This window comes from Onychostoma macrolepis, chromosome 20 (genome assembly GCF_012432095.1).
Source record: "Onychostoma macrolepis isolate SWU-2019 chromosome 20, ASM1243209v1, whole genome shotgun sequence".
Classification (NCBI taxonomy): Eukaryota; Metazoa; Chordata; class Actinopteri; order Cypriniformes; family Cyprinidae; genus Onychostoma; species Onychostoma macrolepis.
In genome coordinates this window covers 26,310,071-26,337,278 of record NC_081174.1, presented here as the reverse complement: position 1 = coordinate 26,337,278, position 27,208 = coordinate 26,310,071, and the positions used below count along the sequence as shown (strand labels likewise).

Sequence of the window (27,208 nt, the reverse complement as noted above, 5' to 3'; positions counted from 1 at the left end):
TTCAAACAGAGGTATTTCTTGTGCATTCATGATCACACACACTTGAACCCCCTTGACTAACTCATATCTTTGCTCTGTTGACTTTGAAGTTTTTCGTTTTTGAGCCCCTCTCTCTCAGTATAGCTGACATTTTTACTTATTGAAGATTGTTCTTTGCATGACCACTTCCAGATTACACCAGAATGAAGTGAAGAGTGGAGGTGAATGCGGACATATATTGGGCAGCGATCACCTGATAGATACGTGCACAGGTCATTCAAAAGTCAAATACAGAATAAATGGAAAACCAAATTCAAACAATTTCTCTAATGGTGATGCATGGAATTCACGGAAAAGCTCAACTAAACAATAGCACTAATAAGTGTGGGGCGTGGTGGGGCTTTGGCGATACCGACGGCCAGTCAATCTACCAATAATGCTTTAACACCAGGTGATGAGGAACCTGATTCACCAGACCGGAGTGAGAGGAGAACTAAGAGCAGATGAGGAGGTCTTACAGAAAGCTTAAAGAGGGCTGATAAAGTGACTACAGGACAGTTTCACGTCACTGCCTTCTCAAACATTTTACAAAGACAGCATGTGTCAGATTTTGAAAAGGAAACATGGTCACATTATCTCTTGTTCTGCTCTTGCTTTCAGTCCAGTGGTCCTGGGCTCAAGAAGACCCTCTTCTGCCTTTCTCTGAACACCTGGACCTCGAGCACAAGGTGCGGCTGAAGTGGGGATTTGATGAGATCCAGGGCTCTATCTTGTTCGAGCTCACGGTCAACACCAGCGGCTGGGTCAGTTTTGGCTTCAGCCCCAAAGGAGGAATGACTGGAGCCGATATCGTCATTGGAGGAGTTGGACCCAAAGGCAGTTACTTCACGGTAAAGACTGAGACTGATAACTGTCAGAGTCACTAACAGTGAAATTACAACTAGTTATATTCTTTTGATATTTTGTTCTTTATGTTTTTGAATCACATTCATAATTATATTTTATCTTATATTTGGGTTTCTTAGTTGTTCACATCCTCAAGATTGAGACTGATAACTGTCACTTACAGTTGAGTTGCATATAATTATATATTTTTTGATATATAATTCTTTATATTATTTTTATTCATATATCTGATATATATATCTATCTGACATAGACTTCTGATATTCTTGTGTTTTGAACTATTGATTGTCAAAGTGTTAAACTGATAGCCCAGTTTAACTGCACTGGGATCTGTACATCTATAACTACAACATCATAAAGCATACATACATGCTTCATTTCTCTTTTCTGATTTTCTGTATTCAGGATCGTTATGCTGTGGGGAAATCAATTCCTTTGGTTGACCAGCAACAGAACTACAAACTCCTGTCTCTGACCGAGTCTGATGGGAAAACAGTCATGAAGTTTCAGAGGTCCATCGATTCCTGTGATGAAAATGATTTACCCATCACTGTGAGTTTAACCATTGTTTTTTTTATATTCATTACAAAGCAAACGTAGTTCAGCACCAGCAATGTAGCGCTCCCCTTTCACTGTTTTAGCCTGAAAACAATGACAGTGAGGGGCAGGGCAGGGCTTGGAGGGCCGGGGACCCCTGGGTTTGAGGTTATGTTTGGACTCTACCTATACACTACAAATGCTTTCAACTAGAACATCATTATGGAGTAACACAAAATTAAAAACATTAAAATATGCTTTGAGCATGGCCAGACTTGCCTGCCATTTGACTTGGCTGGGCTGCAGCCCATGAGCCCTGCCTTTACCCGTTCACATTTGTTTGATTTGTTCAGTTATACGCCAATCAGATATTATTACACTCGTAAAGATAAAGGTGCTTCACAATGCCATAGAAGTGGCTCCATAAAGAACCTTTAACATCAAAAGAACCTTTCTGTTTCACAAAAGGTTCTGTGTTTCGAAAGAAGGTTCTTCCGATTATAAAAAGGTAAGAAAGAGATGGTTCTTTAAAGAACCTTTGACTGAATGGTTCTTTGTGGGACCAAAAATGGTTCTTCTATGGCATTGCTGTGAAGAACATTTTAAGCACCTTTATTTTTAAGAGTGTAGCTGCATTTCCACTGCGCACACATCGGCTAAACGGGCCGGGGGATAACTGCTTCCAACTACGAACTTCGAAGCCATAATCAAACAGCTTAAACTGGTACTTATGATTATTTTACATAGAAGTAAGACATACATATTGAATCGCGTCTGCACGGATTAAATTTTGATCGCATGACAGTGGAACTATGGCATTATAAAACAAAACCAGCAATGTAAAAGAATCCACACAATGTTAGGTCCCACTGGGATCAGGGTGTTTCTGAGAACTCCTCTCTCTGAACAAACTCCAGATCTTGTTTGTCAAGGAGCTCTCAACTGCACTTCAGAACCCCTCCTTTAACTAAAAACATGAACTGTCTGATCGAACTTAAAAAAAAAACTGTCAAAATAGATCAAAAATAGCTAAAATGAATCATCAATGGCCAGATTAGCCACATACACGCTGCAAACTTTTATGGGTGACAATAGTTAACTGCAGCGTGCATGTGGCCAAAGAGCTTCTCATTTCAAGTAAAGGCATCAAGTAAAAGTGTTTTTATTGCATGATCAGAATCTCCCCATGAAGCTGATCTATGCATACGGACAGACGGATGAAATCAAGTACCACAGCACCGAAGAGGCACAAAGGAGCTGAACCTGTTGAAGTACATGCCTCGGGTCAACCCTCCAAACAGCAAGTTTTTTGACATAACTATGGTCAATGTAAGAAAGACTTTTACTTTGTTGTTTTGTTGTTCTGTCTGTAAAATCAATTTACTGTTCTTGACATTTCAAGAGCAACATTTAAATATTTTTGTGAAAACAGTGATAGCTTTATTCAGGATTTGTTGAAGAATAGAAAACTTAAAAGAACAGCATTTAAAATAGAAAAATATTATTTTCTGTCATTTTTGGTCAATTTAATCTATACATAATTTAGTCTTTTTATTTATTTATTTTTATAAAAAAAAAAAAACTCTTACTGACCCCATAATACTTTACATAGATTATATTGTTGGTTAATCTCTTTAAAGTGCTATTGAGTGTAACTTTACATGTTGCTTACATTTACAAATGTTTCAGTTCACTGTACCAGCCAAACAAACCCACTATCACTGCAAGATTGTGAGAACCCCGACATTTGATCGCAAACAGCACATTTATCGCGTAAGTGAGTTTATGAACTTAACACATGATCTATCCAGCGATCTGTCAATCATCTTCATCTCTTGACTTACTTTCATTATGTCCAGATTGAGCCGTTTATCACAAACTTTGACCTCGTGCATCATCTGCTGCTGTACCGCTGCCCTGCGAGCGTGACCGAGGCGTTTGAGACGGAGTGTTATACTGGGAATGATGGAGAGTGTATGCAGACCGTGGCTGTGTGGGGAGTTGGCGGAGGGGTTAGTCTCACCTGTGACTTAGGTTGAAAGCATTTTCATGTGACAACAACCAGATTTAAACCACTGAATACCTGAATAAATCGTAAACTACTGCGAACACATCATTGATTCACGAATCGGATCAGTTTGATTCTTAAGTGAATCATTCCGAACGGTTTTCTCAACTGATTCACTGACAAGATCCACCTCAAGAGGATGATTCATTTTCATCTTTTATTAGCAATGATACTGTAGGGCCACTGCAATAGTAGGCCTGTTTATATGTCACACTTTGTTAATGAGGTAAAATGACTGATTATCTTTTCAATTAAATTATATTTCAAGGCTTTTGAATTTCCTGAGGTGGCAGGACTTCCAATTGGAGGAAATGTTGGTGATTTTTTTCTACAGGCTTGAAGTGCATTACAACAACCCCAATAAAAATACAGGTCAGTCACGATTGGTTTACAACGTAAAATACCAAACTGTGATGAACATTTAAGGTCTTTCAATAAAACAATACTTTCTTCTCTGCACAGGTCGAGTTGATAACTCAGGTCTGCGATTCTATTACACATCTGAACTCCGTCAGCACGACACAGCTGTTCTGATGACAGGGCTTGCTGTGGCCCCTGGGTACGCCATCCCACCCAAAGCCAAATCCTTCCTCACGTACGGCCTGTGTGACACTGCTTATATTCCAACGGTTTGTATGCATGTTTATCTACTCACACTCTCTCGATCAGATTCATCAGATGACTGGATGATCTTGTGTTCTGTGCTCTACAGGTTCTGGAGACGCCACATGATCTTCAGGTGTTCTCTGTGATGCTGCACACACACTTAGCTGGGCGGAAGGTGCGAGTCAGACACTTCAGGTAAACGTTTTTGACCAATGACTGACTTCAGGAAATAATTAGATATAATAACTTGTGTGCTTTTCTTTCTAATGTGGTTCATAACGTAATGTTACTGTAAATAATGACTTTCTTTTCTTGGCAAATTCTTATCCTCTTCAGAGGAGGTAAACAGATCGATTTCCTGGCTGTGGATGCAGTTATGTGATTTTGTAGGACAAACTATTCCCTCAACAACAACTCAATATGCTTTTTTACATTGACTTTTGGATTATTGCAGATAATGCGCTCCGTGGCTAACAAAAGTTTGATTCTTACCAGCTTGAAAATGAACTACACCATGGTCACACAACATTAAAGCCATTAAGCTTCAGACAACTCTTTCAGTCTTAAAATAAAAACAATTTCCCTAAACGTTTGAGTTAGAATAGTTTGCAAAAGCATGTTTATTAACACAATGAGGCTGAAAAAATTGACTAGCAATTAGATGAGTTTACCTGTTCACCATGATGGTGTTTAATGTCCCAGACAATCTCTGTAGACCCATTTAGCCGCTTGTTAGCAACTGCCTTTTTCAAGACAAGTAAAAGCTTTAAAAAAATACAAGGGGTTATACTGATGTATTTTATGTTGCAGAATAAAATGAAAGAAAATATCTCGAGCTTGTGTACACCATCAGGCATTTAACCAAAAACCCATTAAAAACACCCAGCAGCACTCTATTTGTCTAAAGGCCCGTTCACACCAAGGACCAGTGGTGTAGTGGAGGGTATACGCAGGTATACGGCGTATACCCACTTCTTTATTCAGCCGAGATTCTGTATACCCACTTCTAAATCCTGGTGCACGTCCTGCACTAGCCAAATCATGACAGTCCAGCATATGAGTAACTAATACAATCGTATGTGAATAAATGCAAATATTCTCTAAAAACATCCAGTAAAGACAGTGATGCGGTCAGGAGCAGGCGTAAACACTCTCATGCAGTGTATGTTTCATTTATAGGCTACTCGAAGCGGATGGCACTCTCGCGCAGAAAGTCCAAATCGGCCTCGTAGAAGTAGCTACTAACTTACGAGTCACGACGTGCAAGAATCCAGCTATCGCTGTAGCCAAAGATATCTCTACTGTTGCAAAGCTGAATAAAAAGAAACGTTAAGAATGTAAACACATGATTGCAACTATATGGTTTATGTGTGTTTTCAAGTCATCTCCAGGTAATAAAAAGCATCTGATTCTGAATAATGCAGTGCTAATTGATAGCATTTATTACACTTGGCAATAGATAGGCTACTAGGCTACAAAATATATATTCTGCCTTATTCTGTGATAAACATGGGGAAAAATGTAGTATATAGGCTAAACAAATCATAAAATTGTCATTAGGAAAATACAGGAAAAATATTATAAATTATATAATATTATATAACTATATAATAGTCAAGCAGTGTATTTGATTTCTCAGCCAATTAAAAGCAAGAGGAATAATAATAATAATAATTGTAATAAAACCTGTCAATTAGACAAAAAGTTATCATATTTGACATTTCTGTCCCCCTCACTTCTGAAATGATTGAGAATCACGATTGTTTTGTTTGTTTCAAATGGAGATCATAATTCTCCCACAATTCTGAACAGACAACTAAACAAAATAGCATGCAATTTACTAGAGGTTCTGACAAAATGTCAGTTGCTGCAGTCTATTTATATTTGTTTATTTATTTTAATTATTTATTGCTAAATCTGCACCTCTTCTGTGGATAATATTATTTTCATATGATCCTTACTCAAGCAGCAGAAGTTAAGTGACAGTGTGCAAATATTACAATAGTGAACTAAATATGCAAAACTAGTTTTACATGTCACTGTTTATGACACAGGTCGGTTCATCCTTTGCCGGGTCATTTGAAAAAAAAAAAAAATTGGGGCATATATTAAGAGTATACCCACTTTTCCAGGCACCACTACACCACTGCCAAGGACGATAACGATAAAGATATAGTTCTAAAAATCGTTCTCAATATTAAAGAATAGCAGAGTCCGCACCACAACTAGAGAAACAATATCGTTGGAATCACTTTCAGAAAGATTTTTTCCAGCTGATGAACGATACAAACATTGACATCCAATCAGAATCCATCCTGTTATAAGGAGCTCGAGAGTTTAAAGCGGCAGATGAGCGTGCGCTTAGAATAAACAGACGATATTGTTCATTGATGTGGACGCTAATATCATTATCTTTATAGTTATCGTTCTTGGTGTGGACGGGGCTTAACACTCCATTTTTCTGCCCACAGGGGGGACTCTCAGCTTCAAATGAGATGTGTTTGGCCTTCCTCTTCTACTATCCAGCAATGAATCTGAGCACCTGTACAAGCCTCCCTAATGAAACTACTTTAATATCTGAGATGGGAGCAAAAGATACAGCGTAATCTCATTTGAAACGCTGATTGTTTTCCTCTTAATATTTGTCCTAATAATAATGCAGCTTTTATTTGTTAACTTTGCAGTACTTGGCTTAATATGATGTTCATGAAGACTTGGAATGAAACGTCTATTCATCAATTCCAACAAACACTGAAGAGAATCGACCAGCACGTCATGGTCATTAACTCAAATGTAAGTGTCCACACCTCCACAATATCAAGCTTTCAAACTGAACTGCTTCTCTTCTGACCACAGCTGCGTTTACCGAACAATCTTTTCAATGTTTATTTCCAGAACAACATATCAATCAACACAGGGCTGATTCCTGACCTCAATGTCATCCCGTCTGCACCCTGCATGAGCAACAGTGCCACCAGGAGTCTTGCTTTGCCATCAGGGCCATAGCTGTGGTTTGCGGGGCCCCAGTGCAGGTTGTACCTGTGGGTCATGTTTGAAATCATGTAAACAGCACAAATAAATAAATAGAACAAATATACAAATTAAACAAGGTTTAAGTTTTTTCAAGTTTGTAGGTGTTCAGGTACAGAAACCAAATGATCAAATGTAAAATATCATTGCATAGTCTTCACTGTATAAATTAAATATAGATTAATTCTTGTTAAAACTGCAAAGCAATTCGGTCAAGAGCAGGGAGTGATTTTCCCTCTTTCGTGATGACATGCAGCAGTGGGCCACCTTTCACCTCACTATATAGGCAACGGCCCTGTTTGCCATCGCTGCTCCTCTGTTTGGCAGCGCAGTGGGGGTCCTTATGAAACATTATTGCAAAATGCTACTGATGCAACCTATTGTTCTTTCATTGTCTGATTAAATGTCTATAATTTTAACGGAACAAAAACTCTTGGATCATATGGACAGTCTTGAAAGCGACCTGAAAACAAAAGTTGAGCAAACTATATGTAACTTTTTAAATAAATCATATAAAGATGGAAATAGACTTTACACTATACGTTCTTTGCTTTACTTGTCTTTTATGCATTCTACAATATGATCAACTTTAAATAAGTTTAGAATAAAGCTTAGTTTAGATTAAAGTTTAGATTAGTTTGTCAGCATGATTCACAATGATATGTCCTTGAATAATTTTAAACAACAAAATAATAATAGCAATAGAATTTATTATTATTATTATTATAGGAAAGATGTAGTGTGTTGTCAACGGGTAAAATGATTGAGGTGTGCACGTAAAGCACTTAAAGGAATAGTTCACACCAAAAATATAATCCAGTCGTTATTTAGATCTTTTACATTATTTGCATGTCTTTACAAATATGTAATTCAGTGTTTGTTTGTTTTTCTGTGCTGGAATATATTCTTTCATTATAGCGAATGGGAATATATGTCACTGTGCGTTGCATTCTGGGTAGTAGCCGCTATGTTGCAGGACACGCCAGGTAACGTACAATCACCAGAGGAAAAAACGACTGTATTTGCATTAATATTTTTAAGAGCTGCTTGCTCTTGCTTAGAATACTAATATTTGAATCCATTGCGTTCATTCGAGCGCTCAGTGGTGTGGCACAACATGATACACACTCACATAACTCATACGGCCGCCTTCTATCATACCACACACACAGGACCAAAGTGATTTCTCTTTTGCAGTTTTTAATAACTAGGTGGCACTGATATAGTTGCCAGATAAAATAAATCACACTATAGCTTAATCTCTGCCAGTTGATCACGGATTGGAATTGAGAACCACTGATGTTTAAATCAACATATCGCCTTAATTTCTAAATGTTAAAGCATTAAGGGATAAAGTACAACCCTCTGTAATGCAGCTCTGAAATAAATTATATTGTGAAAGCACTAAATAAGTTTTACTGGACATAAATGGAACAAATACAATTTCTTACAAAGAGTTGTTGAACAGTGAATCAGGGGAGCGTTGCTTTATGAACACGGAGAGATAACGAGCTATAATCACACAACTTTTCCAAAAGTGTTTTCGTAGATTATTCATTGCGTGAGCACTTACAAACTCAAACGGATCAGAAATTATGAATCTGTAATAAATAAAGTTTAAGATTTTGGTCAAGCTGTTTATTTTCATTGAGCTGCTTTCGCCATTGTGTTGTCTCAAGCTGCAAAGTTGCGCTTCATTTTAGATCCGTTTTCCACTCCAGTCATGAGAGAAGATACGGCAGAATAACACATCAAGCGTTTTCCATTCCAATATGTTTTTAACTGTACAATATAAATTTTAACATCTACCTCCACTATTACCCAGTCTCTACTGTAGTGTCCATGTCCTAAAGTCCCAGAATGCCGTGCGTTGCTGACATCACGTTCCCATTCGCTATAACGGAAATGAACGAGGGTCCTCACAATGAAGAACAAAAAACAAACAAACAGAAAAAAAAAAAAAAAACACAAAACATTAGAATCAAGCTTTTTGTCTCTGCCTTCTGTCCCAAGTGTTACGAACTAAAAATTAAACCCTACTCAAAGAGAAAATAAATTGGTTCATAACAATTAACAGGGATCCATTCAAGAAAGATCCCTGGGGTCCCCGCTCTCATCCTCAATTTCTCAACCACAAGACACTTACGTGCAAATAAACATAAGTTTATTTAAAGAATAATAAACAAAAGAGACATCAAAATTCGGGAGGGGCAAATTGCCAAAGAATATTACAATAACAAAACTACTTCTACACAAAAACTAATCTGCAAATCAAATAAATAAAATACAAGTTCTTACCTCCCTGCTAACATAAACAGGAGAGGCAGTTTTAACATTAAGTGACATGACATCTGACGCACAGATGCCATTGGCACATGCCACTATGCTCAGTGACACTTCCGGTTTTCAGTGGCACGTGCCAGTAGAGAGTGGCATGTGTCACTAAAACCTGTGACACATGTCAATGGACTGCGTCTTGTGTCACGGACATTGTCGCGGTGCGTGTCGCACCTTCGGTAGTGACTGACACCTGCCGCTGGGTGCCGCTGCAGAATGTAGACTGCGTGACACACGCACTTAACGGCAGAACGATATTGATTTAATTAACAGTGTGTTGCGGTCAAGTAAACGATTTATTGCGTCGCTAAATTCATGGTTTTTTTTGTACAACAAATATTCCTCTATTAAGATTAAAATGTGTCTAATGCCCCTTAACCTTTTCAGTGGTGAGTTTAAAATATTCCAGCGGTCCCCCCAGAGTGAGTTTTTTTTAGGCGACCGTTATTTTAGAACGTTTCCCCTTAATGTTTCCATGGCGACGCGTCATGATTGTCACGTGACAGACCGCGGCCACAATAACACTGTATGACAGATGGATTGCTTTTATTTCGTTTTTCCTTTTTTATTCAAAATATTCATAAACTTGCTTACCATATTCAACTATCTGATATTCCGATTCACAAATATGTGCAAATGAGTGTGTTTTATCGTTTAAATAAATAAACAGTTCTAAATGATCTTGATGTGATCTGTAATGTGAGATGGGCGCCGCCATGTTTGTTCGCGCTGCAGTTCAGAGTCCTGTCAGTCGGATTTACATCACGTAAATTCATCAATTTCTCGCGAAATACATGCAAGTAAGTGGTGGGTGAGATGGGAGAAGAATAGAGTGAACTTTATAGTTACTTACACTATGTATTTGATATTAATAAAACACGTCTGAAAATTATATTTGAATGGATTGTTATTGCTGCTTCCATAAACATCTGAGTGAATTTTACGAACTCTAAATGTATTGTTTTACTAGTACTTATGTGTATTTAAATGTCTAAAGCATAAAATAAACATTATGTGGTTAAAAACACTACATAGATACGATTATATGACAAGTGCAGCGGCATCTCAGCTTCAGTCAACGCGCGAAAACACAGTTTGAATTTGGCAGTTATGCGACGTCACCGAACGTTCTAAATCCCATATGTGGGACCGTACCGCTCAAAAGGTTAATGTGTATTTTTCATTGTAAGTTTATTTCCAGTAGCCTGCTTTGTACAATACATTGAAATGTAAATACGCATTTATTTTTTGTTTTTTTGTTGCATAGATTTGACAGTTCAGCTGTAATTATAAAATAATAGAGACTGTGCAAAAAAAACAAAACTATTCTTATGAAACTTACACCAACCATTCAGAAGTGTGCTTGACCTTGACACAGGCTTTTCACAATGCAATGTAATGTAGCCTAAGTCTGCAACGTATAGTGTAAGTCTAGATGCTATTTAAACAAAATTTCTACTTATTAACGTGTCTGCAGAAAGTCAAATGCTTTGACAAAACATTCAGGCAACTCCAGAAGAAATGCATGCTCATAATATATATATATATATATATATATATATATAGTGTTTCTTGTTACACAGTTATAATTATAAACTGATTATAAATTGTTTATATATGATTATTATATTACTATATAGAATATTAAATATAAGTCATGCCAATAAAGCAATTTTGAATTGAACTGAATATTAGAGCAGATGATAATCTGGCGCTGGCCAATGTAAAGTTTATACGGACATCCTAGAATGGGTAGTGTGATGATGAACCAGGTCAATGACATCATCACTAGAGTGCCAGCCTGCTATTTTGAATTCATTTGGTGTGCTGTTTGCAGGCATAGTTTGTGTATTGTATGTTGACAATGTATATGTGGATGGACAGTACCAACATCGAGTGTTTAACATGTTAATGTTTTGACGGATAGTCTTTGGCTGTTTTAAATGATTTCTTTATTGTGTAAGTTTGTATTCCTTTTGCACATGTTAGATCTTACCTGTCTGAACCAGTGTTTTGGAGGTGGCTTCTGGAAGTGCGCATGGACAGAATGTACCATTTTACAAAATGGAGGGTGACATGAGTGCTATGAGGTGTTAAATGTTTGAGTTTTTGGTTGTATGTTATGCATGTGGGTATTATGATTATTGCATGTCGGAAATGAGTTCTTGAACAGTAGTTATGTTATGTAATGTTTTGCTGTGGAAGTCAGTAATGAGGGTTCCGGGGAAAGGTTCTACCCAGTGGTGTAGTGGAGGGTATACGCAGGTATACGGCGTATACCCACTTCTTTATCAGTCGGCATTCCGTATACCTACTTCTAAATCCCCTCTGATGCGCATCATTCAGTAGTGTCCTGCACTAGCCAAATCATGACAGTCCAGCATATGAGTAACTAATCCAATCGCATGTGAATAAATGCAAATATTCTCTAAAAACATCCAGTAAAGACGTAAACACTCTCATGCAGTGTATGTTTCATTTATAGGATGGCGCTCTCGCGCAGAAAGTCCAAAACGGCCTCATAGAAGTAACTCACGAGTCACGACGTGCAAGAATCCAGCTATCGCTGTAGCCAAATCTATGTCTACTGTGGCTAAGCTGAATAAATAGAAACATGAAGACAGTAAACACATGATTGCGACAGTATGGTTTATGTGTGTTTTTCAATCTCCAGGTAATAAAAAAGCATCTGATTCTGAATAATGCAGTGCTAAGTAGGCTAATTGATAGCATTTATTACACTTGCCAATAGATACTAGGCTATAAAATATATTCTGCCTTATTCTGTGATAAAATGGGGAAATGTAGTATATAGGCTAAACAAATCATAAAATTGTCATTAGGAAAATACAGGAAAAATATAATAAATTATTGCTTATTGTCCAGCTGTGTATTTGATTTCTCAGCCAATTAAAAGCAAGAGGTAGCCTAATAATTAATAATAATAATAATAATAATAATGATCGTTATAAAACCTGTCAATTATACAAAAAGTTATTATATTAGACATTTCTGTCCCCTCACTTCTGTCAAAATCAAAAAAAATTGTTTGTTTCAAATAGAGATCACAATTCTCCCACAATTCTGAACAGACAACTAAACAAAATAACATGCAATTTACTAGAGGTTCTGACAAAATGTCAGTTGCTGCAGTTAATTATTTATTGCAAAATCTGCACCTCCTCTGTGGATAATATTATTTTATAATGATCCTTACTCAAGCAGCAGAAGTTAAGTGACAGTGTGCAAATATTACTGGCCCATTTTGGAGTGAACTAAAATTGCAAGACTAGTTTTACATGTCACTGTTTATGACACAGGTCGTTCATCCTTTGCAGGGCCGTTTAAAAAATAAAAATTGGGGCATGAATTAAGAGTATACCCGCTTCTCTAGGCACCACTACACCACTGGTTCTACCCCGTGATAATGGTTCGTCCCACTAGTGTTTGGCGGGAAACTTGTACATTTAAACCATTGTCTGAGCATGCTGGGGGGGGAGGGAGTGTTGCATTTTGTGTACTGTGCAAACGTTTGAACTTGTCTGAGGTGAGACATGCTGTTAATTTTTGTGGATGTGCCACTAGGCATTGTTTAGTGCCAGTTTTGCTGCTCACAGCATTTTTCTTTTGTTTTTAGCACCAGTATATGGGTCATTAAGTGTTTCTTTTTTTTGTACTTTGTGAACTGCTTCTTATAAAATTCCACTGCAAAAATAAATCACAACTGGCATTTTGGAAAACACTACATTGTACTGAGCCTTCCTAACTTCTCCCAGGCCTCTTGGCAATTCTCTACATGACAGGTAGTCTGCGCTATCTCCCACATACCATAGCACTGTAGGCTATTGCACAACATTCAGTGTTCTGCCACTCAAAAACAGATGTGCCATAAACTCACAACATTTGAGAAAGTATAACCGACTTACAAATACCTTTAATTGACTTTTTTAAAAATCACTAAATGAGGCTATTTGTTTAGGATATCGCATCACAGTTGCATCTTCTATAGATATAGCTGCGACACTTACGTGACAATGTCAATGACACATGCCACTCTCCACTGACACATGCCAATGAATACCGGGCTGTGTCATTTGGCATGTGTCAGTGGAGAGTGGCATGTGTCACTAAAACTTGTGACACATGCCACTGAAAACCGGCTATCCAAATGACACAGCCCGGTATGGTATGTGGGAGATAGCGCAGACTACCCATTCTAGGATGTCCGTATAAACTTTACATTGGCCAGCGCCAGATTATCATCTGCTCTAATATTCAGTTCAATTCAAAATTGCTTTATTGGCATGACTGTAAAAAAATACAATATTTAATATTCTATATAGTAATATAATAATCATATATAAACAATTTATAATCAGTTTATAATTATAACTGTGTAACAAGAAACACTATATATATATATATATATATATATATATATATATATGAGCATGCATTTCTTCTGGAGTTGCCTGAATGTTTTGTCAAAGCATTTGACTTTCTGCAGACACGTTAATAAGTAGAAATTTTGTTTAAATAGCATCTAGACTTACACTATACGTTGCAGACTTAGGCTACATTACATTGCATTGTGAAAAGCCTGTGTCAAGGTCAAGCACACTTCTGAATGGTTGGTGTAAGTTTCATAAGAATAGTTTTTTTTTTGCACAGTCTCTATTATTTTATAATTACAGCTGAACTGTCAAATCTATGCAACAAAAAAACAAAAAATAAATGCGTATTTACATTTCAATGTATTGTACAAAGCAGGCTACTGGAAATAAACTTACAATGAAAAATACACATTAAGGGGCATTAGACACATTTGAATCTTAATAGAGGAATATTTGTTGTACAAAAAAAAACATGAATTTAGCGACGCAATAAATCGTTTACTTGACCGCAACATACTGTTAATTAAATCAATATCGTTCTGCCGTTAAGTGCGTGTGTCACGCAGTCTACATTCTGCAGCGGCACCCAGCGGCAGGTGTCAGTCACTACCGAAGGTGCGACACGCACCGCGACAATGTCCGTGACACAAGACGCAGTCCATTGACATGTGTCACAGGTTTTAGTGACACATGCCACTCTCTACTGGCACATGCCACTGAAAACCGGAAGTGTCACTGAGCATAGTGGCATGTGCCAATGGCATCTGTGCGTCAGATGTCATGTCACTTAATGTTAAAACTGCTTCTGATAAACAGGAGAAAACGAACAAAACAAACAGGCACCCGTCTCCCAACCCAGCTCCACTGAAACAAGGTCCAGGAAATAAGCAACAAACGTACCATTACAACTAAACCATTAGCTACTTTAATCAATGGTTGACAGCAAATGTCTAAGTTAGCGATGCTTTCACACACGTTAAACAGAGGAACCAACAAGGCCACCAGGAGAGCGGGGAGCCAACGATTCCTTCCACCAGATGACTTAAATACTGCGGCAATCCGTCCTGCCACCAACCAGCTTCGTCCTCCTAATCAGCTTCACCTGTAAACAATTAGAGTGGAAGCGGGAGAGACAGAGAAACGCAGGAAAAGAGCTACGCACGCACACACATAAACGAATGATATCCCGTTCTCCTAGAAATACGCGAATCCATTCGTAACACAAGTCATATGATGCTTTGTGTGTTCATGAAAAGATGAAAAGTCCTTTTAAAAGTTGACTGTAATCTCTCTTGTAGCCAATAATACTTTAACACCAGGTGATGAGGAACCTGATTCACCAGACCGGAGTGAGAGGAGGAGAACTGATATCAGGTGAGGAGGGGTTACAGAAAGCTTAAAGAGGGCTGATAAAGTGACTACAGAACAGTTTCACGTCACTGCCTTCTCAAACACCTTACAAAGACACTGTTTGTCAGATTTTGAAAAGGAAACATGGTCACATTATCTCTTGTTCTGCTTCTGCTTTCAGTCCAGTGGTCCTGGGCTCAGGAAGACCCTCTTCTGCCTTTCTCTGAACACCTGGACCTCGAGCACAAGGTGCGGCTGAAGTGGGGATTTGATGAGATCCAGGGCTCTATCTTGTTCGAGCTCACGGTCAACACCAGCGGCTGGGTCAGTTTTGGCTTCAGCCCCAAAGGAGGAATGACTGGAGCCGATATCGTCATTGGAGGAGTTGGACCCAAAGGCAGTTACTTCACGGTAAAGACTGAGACTGATAACTGTCAGAGTCACTAAAAGTGAAATTACATGTAATTATATTCTTTCGATATCCTGTTCTTTATGTTTTTGACTCACATTCATAGTTATATTTGATCTTATATTTGGGTTTCTTAGTTGTTCACATCCTCAAGATTGAGACTGATAACTGTCACTTACAGCTGAGTTACAAATAATTTTATATTATTTTGATATTTAATTCTTTATATTATATTTATTCATATTTGTATTTCATATTTAGTTCACCAAGTATCTCTAGTAAGAATTCTTATATTTGGTTTTCTCAGTAGCTGTAAGGTGGGATCATTTCTAGCTGACTTTATAAGTGTGACATCTGATATTCTTGTGTTTTGAACTATTGATTGTCAAAGTGTTAAATTGATATCCCAGTTTAACTGCACTGGAAACTGCACATATCATATCACACATCATAAAGCATACATACTGTACGTGCTTAATTTCTTTCTCTTTTTTTGATATTCAGGATCGTTATGCTGGGGGGAATTCAATGCCTGTGGTTGACCAGCAACAGAACTACAAACTCCTGTCTCTGACCGAGTCTGATGGGAAAACAGTCATGAAGTTTCAGAGGTCCATCAGTTCCTGTGATGAAAATGATTTAGCCATCACTGTGAGTTTAACCATTGTTTTTTTGTATTAATCACAAAGGAAAAATAGTTCAAAACCTGCAATGTAACCCTCCTCTTTCACTATTTTAGTCTGAAAACAATGACAGTGGAACTATGACATTACAAAAGAAAACCAGCAATATAAAGGAATCCACGCAATGTTAGGTCCCACTGGGATCAGGGTGTTTCCGACAACTCCTCTCTCTGAACAAACTCCAGATCTTGTTTGTTAAGGAGCTCTCAACTGCACTTCAAAACCCCTCCTTTAACTAAAAACACGGACTGTCTGATTTAATTTAAAAACTGTCAAAATAGATCAAAAATAGCTAAAATGAGTTATCACACATACATGCATGTGGCCAAATAGCTTCTCATTTCAAGTAAAGAGATCAATTAAAAGTGTTTTTATTGCATTTTCAGAATCTCCCCATGAAGCTGATCTATGCGTACGGACAAGCGGATGACATCACGTACCACAGCACCCGAAGAGGCACAAAGGAGCTGAACCTGTTGAAGTACATGCCTCGGGTCAACCCTCCAAACACCAACTTTTTTGAGATTACTATGGTCAATGTAAGAAAGACTTTTACTTTGTTGTTCTGTCTGTAAAATCAATTTCCTGTTCTAACATTTCAAGAGCAACATTTAAAACAGCAGCTAAATATTTTTGTGAAAACAGTGACAGCTTTATTCAGGATTTGTTGAAGAATAAAAAAACATTTAAAGGAGCAGAAAATATTCTGTACATTTTTAATGTCTTTTCTGTCACTTTTGGCCAATTATGGGCCATATTTAGCCTTGGAGCGCAAATTCTGCGGGTGATTTACTAACAATGCGCACATTAAAGAACACAGGCAGCCAGATAATTTCCATAATGACAGCGCAATCCAAGAGCAACGCAAATTACCACCTGCTTTAAGACATGCTTTTTTTAGGTGTTATAATGGCACAAATACCAGTGAATTGACGAACACAAATCTTAGTAAATCGCGTTGCATGATTCATTTACTCTCCTCCCATAAATTTACCAATCGAAAGGGAAACTACAAATGCATATTCAGTATGGTGAGTCGCAAAAATAACTGTGTCCAAGCCTTTTCAGCGCTAATTTCTCACTGCGTGTCTTTAGTAAATGACAGTAGTTTTTAACGCCAAAATTGAGGGTTTGCTGATAGTAAATCTGGCCCTTAATTTCTTAAAAATCTTACTGACCCCATACTAGTTTACCCCATAGTAGTTCGCATAGATTATATTGTTGGTTAATCACTTTAAATTGCTAATGAGTGTAACTTTAAATGTTGCTTACATTTACAAATGTTTCAGTTCACTGTACCAGCCAAACAAACCCACTATCACTGCAAGATTGTGAGAACCCCGACATTTGATCGCAAACAGCACATTTATCGCGTAAGTGAGTTCATGAATTTAACACACGTAATCCTGATCTATCATGGTTCATCTTTGACTTTTTTTTCCATTATGTCCAGATTGAGCCGGTGATCACAAACTCTGACCTCGTGCATCATCTGCTGCTGTACCGCTGCCCTCCAACTGTAACAGAGCCGTTTGAGGCGGAGTGTTATTCTGGGGTGAATGAAGAGGGTATGGAGACCGTGGCAGTGTGGGGAGTTGGCGGAGGGGTTAGTCTCACCTGTGACTGGGGTTTTAAGGCATTTTTAATGTGGGGGTTGGGGGGGGGGGCATTACTCATTTCAATGAACCATTAACTGTTGTGAGCAGATTACAGTGAGTTAAAATCAAGAATGGGATCACTTTGATTCTTAAGTGAATCATTCAAACTGGTTTTCTAAACTGATTCAGCTGGTTGATTAAAAGATCTGCCTCAAAAGAATCATTATTTTTCAGCTTTTATCAACAATGGTACCTTAATTGTTTTAATACTATTACCCCCCCCCCGTTTCACAGACAAGGCTTAAGCCTAGTCCTTGACTAAAATCGAAGTCTGAGCTGTTTCAACTGAAAGAAACTTGCACTGATTGATCTTAAAATATATCAGTGCCTTTGTTTTGTCCCAAGATGCACACCTTTTAATTATATTATTTTCAAGGCTTTTGAATTTCCTGAGGTGGCAGGACTTCCAATTGGAGGAAATGTTGGCGATTTTTTCTACAGACTTGAAGTACATTACAACAACCCCAATAAAAGTGCAGGTCAGTCAGGATTGGTTTACAATGTAAAATACCACACTGTGATGAGCATGTAAGGTCTTTCGATTTGATAAAACAATACTTTCTTCTCTACACAGGTCGAGTTGATAACTCAGGTCTGCGATTCTATTACACATCTGAACTCCGTCAGCACGACGCAGCTGTTCTGATGACAGGGCTTGCTGTGGCCCCTGGGTACGCCATCCCACCCAAAGCCAAATCCTTCCTCACGTACGGCCTGTGTGACACTGCTTATATTCCAACGGTTTGTATGCATGTTTATCTACTCACACTCTCTCGATCAGATTCATCAGATGACTGGATGATCTTGTGTTCTGTGCTCTACAGGTTCTGGAGACGCCACATGATCTTCAGGTGTTCTCTGTGATGCTGCACACACACTTAGCTGGGCGGAAGGTGCGAGTCGGACACTTCAGGTAAACGTTTTTGACCAGTGACTGACCTAAAGAAATATCTCTCATAATATAGTTCATTAGTTACTGTAATTAATTAATAAAAAATATAAAAAATCCTTATCCTTTTCAGAGGAAGTAAACAGATCGATTTTCTAGCTGTGGATGAAAACTATGATTTTGAATATCAGGAAGTGACGAATTTGGGCAAAACCAAGACAGTGAAGTTGGTAAGTGCTAAAAGGTTTGAAAAAGTTACCATGCTGTTAAGATTCTGGGGATTTCAAGCATAAATATCAAATATGTGCACTGCACAATACATAATGTCATTCACACACACACACATATATATATATATGTGTATTAGTGCTGTCAATCGATTAAAAAATTTAATCGCGTTAATCACAATCATGGACTGTGATTAATCATGATTAATCACAAATTTAAAATACTAGGATTTACCTGTAAATGTGTTGAAAAAGAAATGCATAACTAATTTAAGGAAACAGAACCTTTCACACTTCCACCAGGTATGAGACATAATCCTTATTATTCTTTTATCATTATTCTTTTGTTTTTATTCATTTTTGTTTGGCAATAAAACGTTTACTAAGCCACATCGCTTCAATCCCAGTATACATTTACCCGGCTATCATCAAAAGTATTTCTAAATAAATACAACAAAACATTTTCTTGCGACCTTACGTGAAGTATTATGACAAAATGCATTATGAAGAAGAATTGGACCTGTTCTGCAGCTGCATTAGAGCTAATATTAGCATCATGCTTTATAAGACAATTTATGAGATTAATAGTACACTTTTACTCAGAACTCACTTCAAACCACCATCGAGTGTTTGTAATAACTTCCTTTTACGATCACGTGGAATTTGGTCATTTACTGTTGTTAAAAAATGCTATTTATGCACAAATTAGCATTTCAGATGTACACATTCAACTCAAGAAAATCACAAATATCCTATCGTAATCGTGTGTTTATTATCTTATATAATCTATAGTGGCTGTTGTCATGTTTATTTCTGCTGTGTAAAAGCCTTAACATGTATGCTCTGCTGAAACTCACGTTGTTTGATGTTACAACCGTCTCTCCGTTCTTAAGTTGCCAGGAATACATTTCAAATATAATACACATTTGTAAAAGGATTTATTTTTATTTTTCTGTATACACCTTGGGCGGCCGTGGTACATTATAAAAGTAGCCCAAAAACCGCAACCCACGGCTCTGTAATTTTTCCCGCGATTGTATTTTCAAAATAGCCCACTTGTGCCGTTACCCTGGCAACACTGGTTTGCTGTACCCTCATCACACAATGATAGATAACCTTCCGCGCTGCGATGACGGGAAGAAGTTGGGGACAAACCTTATCAAACGATTCATATTTATATTCATATCATTTAAATGATAAATAAATATATTTAATATATAAAAATACAATTTTTCTGAAATATATAAATGCGTGTGTGTGTGTGTATTTATATATACAGTTGTGCTCAAAATTATTCAAACCCTTGGTAAATATGATCAAAGGTGGTTGAAAATAAATCTGTATCATTAATCCTTTTAATCTTTTATTTTTAAAATTTACAAAAATCTAACCTTTCATTGGAGAATAAGAATTTAAAATGGGAGAGAAATCTCTGAAATAAATGTTTTTCTCTAATACACATTGGCTACAATTAATCATACCCTTTGATAAATTTTTCAACCTCCTTTTGCCAAGATAACAGCTCTGAATCTTCACCTATAATGCCTGATAAGTTTGGAGAACATCTGACAAGAGATCAGAAACCATTCCTTCATGCAGAATCACTCCAGACCCTTTAGATTTCCAGCTTGGTGCTTCTACTTTTCAGTTCACTCCACTCATTTTCTATAGGGTTCAGGTCAGAGGACTGGAATGGCCAGCAGAAGCTTGGTATTGTTCTCAGTGACCCATTTTTGTTTTGGTTTTGATGTTTGTTTGTGGATCATTGTCCTGTTGGAAGATCCAACCACGGCCCATTATAAGATTTCAGGCATGGACAGTCAGTTTAAATTTTTTTACATGTTGGTATTTAATTGAATCCATGATGCCATGTGTCTAAACAAAATGTCCAGGACCTCCTGCAGAAAAATAGGCCCACAACATTACAGATACAGCAGTATATTTCATTGTACACATGAGGTACTTTTTTTATCCCTGTGTGCACCAAACCTATCTTGAGTGTTTGCTGCTAAAAAGCTCTTTTTTTTTTAGTTTCATCTGACCATAGAAGCCAGTCCCATTTGATTCTGTTTGTCAGTTCATGTCTGACAACTGAATATGCTGGAGATTGTTTTTGGATGAGCGAGGAGAATCATCCCCCTGCTTTAGCTTTTTTAATGCTTTAGCTCTTTTCTTACAGCCACTTTCTAAATTTGTGAAGTTCAACAATCTTTTGCTGCACATCAGAAATATATTCTTTGGTTTTATGCTTTGTTATGGATGATTAAGGGAATTTGGCCTTTGTGTTCCTCATATTTATAATCCTGTGAAACAGGAAGCCAAGGGTGGACAACTTGTTACATCACCCTGGTGTGATTAAAAAATACAAATATGAATGGGAATATAATTCATATTAGATATTTTAATCATAAGAATTTCTAGAGGTACCAATAATTGTGGCCATTGCGTGAAAAATATTTATTTCCTAATGTGATTTTTTCCCCCACTTTCACTTTTTTTTAAAACTTAGTTTAGACTTTTAAATTTTTTTTAAATGAAAGATCAAATGGATAAACAATGCAGACTTATTTTCACAGCCTTCTTTGATCATATTTACCAAGGGTATGAATAATTTGAGCACAACTGTACTTAATAAATATACACAGTACACATACATATATTATGTAAACAAAAACTTTTATTTTGGATGCAATTAATCGCTTGACAGCACTAATATATATATATATATATATATATATATATATACACACAGTGGGGCAAAAAAGTATTTAGTCAGCCACCAATTGTGCAAGTTCTCCCACTTAAAAAGATGAGAGAGGCCTGTAATTTTCATCATAGGTATACCTCAACTATGAGAGACAAAATGAGGAAAAAAATCCAGAAAATCACATTGTAGGATTTTTAAAGAATTAATTGGTAAATTCCTCGGTAAAATAAGTATTTGGTCACCTACAAACAAGCAAGATTTCTGGCTCTCACAGACCTGTAACTTCTTCTTTAAGAGGCTCCTCTGTCCTCCACTCGTTACCTGTATTAATGGCATCTGTTTGAACTCGTTATCAGTATAAAAGACACCTGTCCACAACCTCAAACAGTCCAACTCCAAACTCCACCATGGTCAAGACCAAAGAGCTGTCAAAGGACACCAGAAACGAAATTGTAGACCTGCACCAGGCTGGGAAGACTGAATCTGCAATAGGTAAGCAGCTTGGTGTGAAGAAATCAACTGTGGGAGCAATTATTAGAAAATGGAAGACATACAAGACCACTGATAATCAGTGGTCCCTCGATCTGGGGCTCCACGCAAGATCTCACCCCGTGGGGTCAGAATGATCACAAGAACTGTGAGCAAAAATCCCAGAACCACACGGGGGGACCTCAAATCCTGCAGTGCCAGACGTGTCCCCCTGCTTAAGCCAGTACATGTCCGGCCCGTCTGAAGTTTGCTAGAGAGCATTTGGATGATCCAGAAGAGGATTGGGAGAATGTCATATGGTCAGATGAAACCAAAATAGAACTTTTTGGTAAAAACTCAACTTGTCGTGTTTGGAGGAGAAAGAATGCTGAGTTGCATCCAAAGAACACCATACCTACTGTGAAGCATGGGGGTGGAAACATCATGCTTTGGGGCTGTTTTTCTGCAAAGGGACCAGGACGACTGATCCGTGTAAACGAAAGGATGAATGGGGCCATGTATCGTGAGATTTTGAGTGAAAACCTCCTTCCATCAGCAAGGACATTGAAGATGAAACGTGGCTGGGTCTTTCAGCATGACAATGATCCCAAACACACCGCCCGGCACGAAGGAGTGGCTTCATAAGAAGCATTTCAAGGTCCTGGAGTGGCCTAGCCAGTCTCCAGATCTCAACCATCGAAAATCTTTGGAGTCCATGTTGCCCAGCGACAGCCCCAAAACATTACTGCTCTAGAGGAGATCTGCATGGAGGAATGGGCCAAAATACCAGCAACAGTGTGTGAAAACCTTGTGAAGACTTACAGAAAACGTTTGACCTCTGTCATTGCCAACAAAGGGTGTATAACAGAGTATTGAGATTAAATTTTGTTATTGACCAAATACTTATTTTCCACCATAATTTGCAAATAAATTCTTTAAAAATCCTACAATGTGATTTTCTGGATTTTTTTTTTTTTTCTCATTTTGTCTCTCATAGTTGAGGTATACCTATGATGAAAATTACAGGCCTCTCTCATCTTTTTAAGTGGGAGAACTTGCACAATTGGTGGCTGACTAAATACTTTTTTGCCCCACTGCGTATATATTACACACACTTATGTTTTAGTATATAATTATTGGCAATAAGTGAAATAAAACAATCTTTTGGTCTTTCAGGGTGACAAATTGCTGGTGGAGTGCACCTATAATACTGAAAAGCGCAGCACACTCACATGGGTTAGTACATTTACACAGAGGCTCATATTGTCTTTTCTTCAAAAGAATGTATCTTCAAATTTCACTGATTCTCATTATATTAAAAGTTAGGTTATATTAAAGGCCAGAGCCTGGTGGTTGTACATATGTTTTCATATGTTCTAGAAATGTGTATGAGTTTTAATTTTTTTTTATGAGATTTCCTGACATTGACTTTTGGATTATTGCAGAAAACAAGCACTGTGGCAAACAAAAGTTTGAGATTCTCAGTAGTTTTGTTCCTCATGATAATCTTGAACACCACATCCATGCATTTTTAAGCCTAAATACAATTTCCAGAAGTAAAAAGTAGACTATAAACAAATTACACCAGTCATATAACTTTGAAGTTACTGACATTAAGCTTCTGACAACTCTTTCAGTCTTTATTTAAAAAAACTTTTTTTTTTCCTGAATTTGAGTTTAAAAGTTTGAGTCTAAAAGTTTGAGTTAAACAGGGTTCCCACGGATCATTGAAATCCTTGAAAGTTTGTGAATCTGATTAAAAATTTTCAAGGCCCTGGAAAGTTTTTGAAAATAAACAAACATAGATACAGGTCCTTGAAAATTCCATATTATTCCCTCCGGTCTGTTAATGTATTATTTTGCCAACACATACTAGCTTGCTTGATTTACGTTGCACATTTATGCGTTACGTTAAGTGTTTCCCACGTGAGGTACTTTGTGTTGTTCGTTGCCATGACGTTCACATGCAAACGAAACTACTAAGATGGTACCTCAACGTTTCACAGACACACCGTGAAACATTGCAAAAATAGGCTGAAACCACTGAAACGTGATGCCTGGAAAATGCAAGTTTCAAGATATTTGGCTCATAAAAGAAGATTACAAAGAATGGCTTGCCAGAGATCCAAAGGAATGTAATGTTGAATTGCTTTGCTTGTTAAGATAATGTAAAGCCATGAGGCAAGAAAAACTGAAAAGCATATTCATATATCTTAAAACTTCTGGTTACATGAGCCTAAGCTGTTTTCAATAAAATCCATGCAAAAATTAATATCAGATCATTTTAGAATACAGTTGTATAGTATGTACCAAATATTATTCAATTTTATGCAAAACAGAAATACAACAAATATCGGATTTCTGTCATATGCCCAAAAATAAATGCAAAAAAAAAAGAAAAAAAAAGGCTTTTTTGCATAGTTGTGTTTGACACATGAAAACTGTTAACAATGTATCTTACAAGGTGACGCAATGTAACCTTTGCTCTCACTTGAAATGTGTCCCCACATTAAGTCCTTGAATTTGAAGGTATTGGACCTGGAAAGTCCTTGAAAGGTCCTTGAATTTTAAGTTAACCAAGGTGTGGGAACCCTGGTTAAAATAGTTTGCAAAAGTGCTATCATAAACACAATGAGGCTGAAAAAATGGACTAGCGAGTAGATGAGTTTACCTGTTCACCATGATGATGTTTAATGTCTCAGACAATCTCTGTAGACCCATTTAGCCACTTGTTAGCAACTACCTTTTTCAAGACAAGTAAAAGCTTTAAAAAAAAATGACAAGGGTGAATTACTGATGAATTGTATGTTGTAGAATAAAACATGAAAGTATCTTGGGCTGGTGTGACTTTAAATGCAGATCTTGAGCCAAAAACTCTACCAAACACCAATGACTTGTACATATGGGTACAGTCATTTTAGACACTTCCAAAACTGTTGCAACAGAGATGGAAATACAATTTTTAAATACATGAATTATGTTTCCATCTTTGGTGCCACAGTTTTGGAAGTGTCTAAAATGACTGTACCCATATGTACTTTTTCTGTTCTAAAGAAGGGGGTGTCCCAATACGTTTGTCCATATAGTGTATGTACAAGTCATTGGTGTTCGGTAAAGAGTTTTTGGCTCAAGATCTGCATTTAAAGTCACACCAGAGTTGTTCAGCTTGGATTAGGACTTGGCTTTCTGCAGACCAGTCAAGTTCTTCCACACTGACTAAATCAATCATTTCTTTTTTAACCTTGCCTCATACACAGAGGCATTGTCATGTTAGAATAGAAAAGGGTCCTGTCCAAACTGTTGCTTTAAAATTAAAGCACACAATTCCCTAGAATATCATTATATGGTTAAACATTAAGATTTGTACTCATGGAAATTACTAAAGTAGTCAAACCTATTCATTAGAAGGGGTTGACCCAATACTTTTGGAAATATAGTGTATCAGGTATTTAACCAAAAACCCATTCAAAAAAACCACTGACATCTGGACAATGAACTGTAAGTGCTAAAATGCCCGTTTCCAGGTTTTGGCCCACAAAAACACATCATCCCTGCAGCACTCTTTTTGTCTAATACTTAAAAGTAGAGAGGAAAAATTATGTGTAAAACTCCCTTTTTCTGCCCACAGGGGGGGCTCTCAACTTCAGAGGAGATGTGTTTGGCCTTCCTCTTCTACTATCCAGCTATGAATCTGAGCGGCTGTATAAGCCTCCCTAATGAAACTACTTTAATATCTGAGATGGGAGCAAAAGATACAGCGTAATCTCATTTAAATCACTGATTGTTTTCCTCTTAATATTTATCCTAACGATAATGTAGCTTTTACTTGTTCATTGTGCAGTACTTGGCTCAATATGATGTTCACAAAGACTTGGAATGACACATCTATCAATCAATACCAACAAACACTGAAGAGAATCGACCAGCACGTCATGGTCATTAACTCAAATGTAAGTGTTCACATCTCCACAATATCAAGCTTTCAAACTGAACTGCTGAGATGGTCCTCACTGCAGAACACAAGATCCAGGGGGCGAGGTTGGATCCAGATCCAACTCCTCCCACCTTACATATATCTAAACCTACCTGTCTCCACCCCCTGATCCCTAAACCCACCCATCTCCACCCCCTATAGATGTGGATCCAACCCCGCCCTCTGGATCTTTGTTCTTCAGTGAAGGGCTGCTTCTGTTCTGATCACAGCTGCGTTTACCGGACAATCTTTTCCATGTTTATTTCCAGAACAACATATCAAGCAACACAGGGCTGATTCCTGACCTCAATGTCATCCCGTCTGCACCCTGCATGAGCAACAGTGCCACCAAAAGTCTTGCTTTGCCATCGCTGCTCCTCTGTTTGGCAGTGGGGGTCCTTTTGAAACATTAATGAAAAATAGAACTGATGTAACTTGTTGTTCTTTCATTGTCTGAATAATTTTAAGAGAGAAAAACTCCTGGCTCACAGACAAAATTGAGCAAGCTATATGCAACTTTATTTTATTTTTTTCTTCAAATCATTAGATGGAAATGGACTTTACATTTTACTTTCTTTGCTTTACTTGTCTTTTGTGCATTCTACAATATGAAAGACTTTAAATGAGTTTAGATTAAAAAAGTAGCTCGACAGCATGATTCAGAATATTTCCTTGAATTATAATTTTTAACAACAAAATGGCAATAATAATAGTAATTATTTTTATTTTTATTCAAAAATACAGATTTCATTCGTAGAGAAGATAGATGTAGGCTAGTGTTCAGTTCTACATTGAATTACTCTCCGGGCGAGTGACATTTTACATATCTACGTAACTAGCATATCCTTAACCTCGGACCTTGTTCTTGAAATACAAAATGACCAATAAAAAAAAAAGTGTCAAGCACCAAAACAACCCGTATTAAATTAAGTTTATATATATCCTATATAGGCTTTATATAGGCTATATGATATACATATATATATA

General features: G+C 37.3%; 1 protein-coding gene and 1 pseudogene across 3 annotated transcripts; both read left to right on the top strand.

Annotated features, from left to right (window-relative positions):
• Positions 1–599: 599 nt before the first annotated feature.
• LOC131526877 (DBH-like monooxygenase protein 2 homolog) lies at positions 600–7,133 on the top strand (annotated as a pseudogene).
• A 2,844-nt stretch (positions 7,134–9,977) lies between these two features.
• On the top strand, positions 9,978–26,658 carry LOC131526875 (DBH-like monooxygenase protein 2 homolog). 3 transcript variants are annotated; one of them, XM_058755553.1, is made up of 15 exons: positions 9,978–10,263; positions 15,156–15,231; positions 15,389–15,618; positions 16,121–16,267; positions 16,686–16,838; positions 17,589–17,672; positions 17,753–17,905; positions 18,334–18,436; positions 18,532–18,698; positions 18,782–18,870; positions 18,980–19,076; positions 23,425–23,484; positions 25,877–26,007; positions 26,090–26,198; positions 26,491–26,658. In XM_058755553.1, exons 2-15 carry the CDS (start codon positions 15,180–15,182, stop codon positions 26,632–26,634), a joined length of 1,719 nt encoding a protein of 572 aa, XP_058611536.1. In that variant the 5' UTR covers positions 9,978–10,263; positions 15,156–15,179; the 3' UTR covers positions 26,635–26,658. The 3 variants fall into 3 exon arrangements, with proteins under 3 accessions (XP_058611536.1, XP_058611535.1, XP_058611534.1); XM_058755552.1 differs by lacking the exon at positions 9,978–10,263 and adding an exon at positions 14,344–14,731 and having other exon boundaries at positions 14,842–15,231; XM_058755551.1 differs by lacking the exon at positions 9,978–10,263 and having other exon boundaries at positions 14,344–15,231.
• Positions 26,659–27,208: the final 550 nt, after the last annotated feature.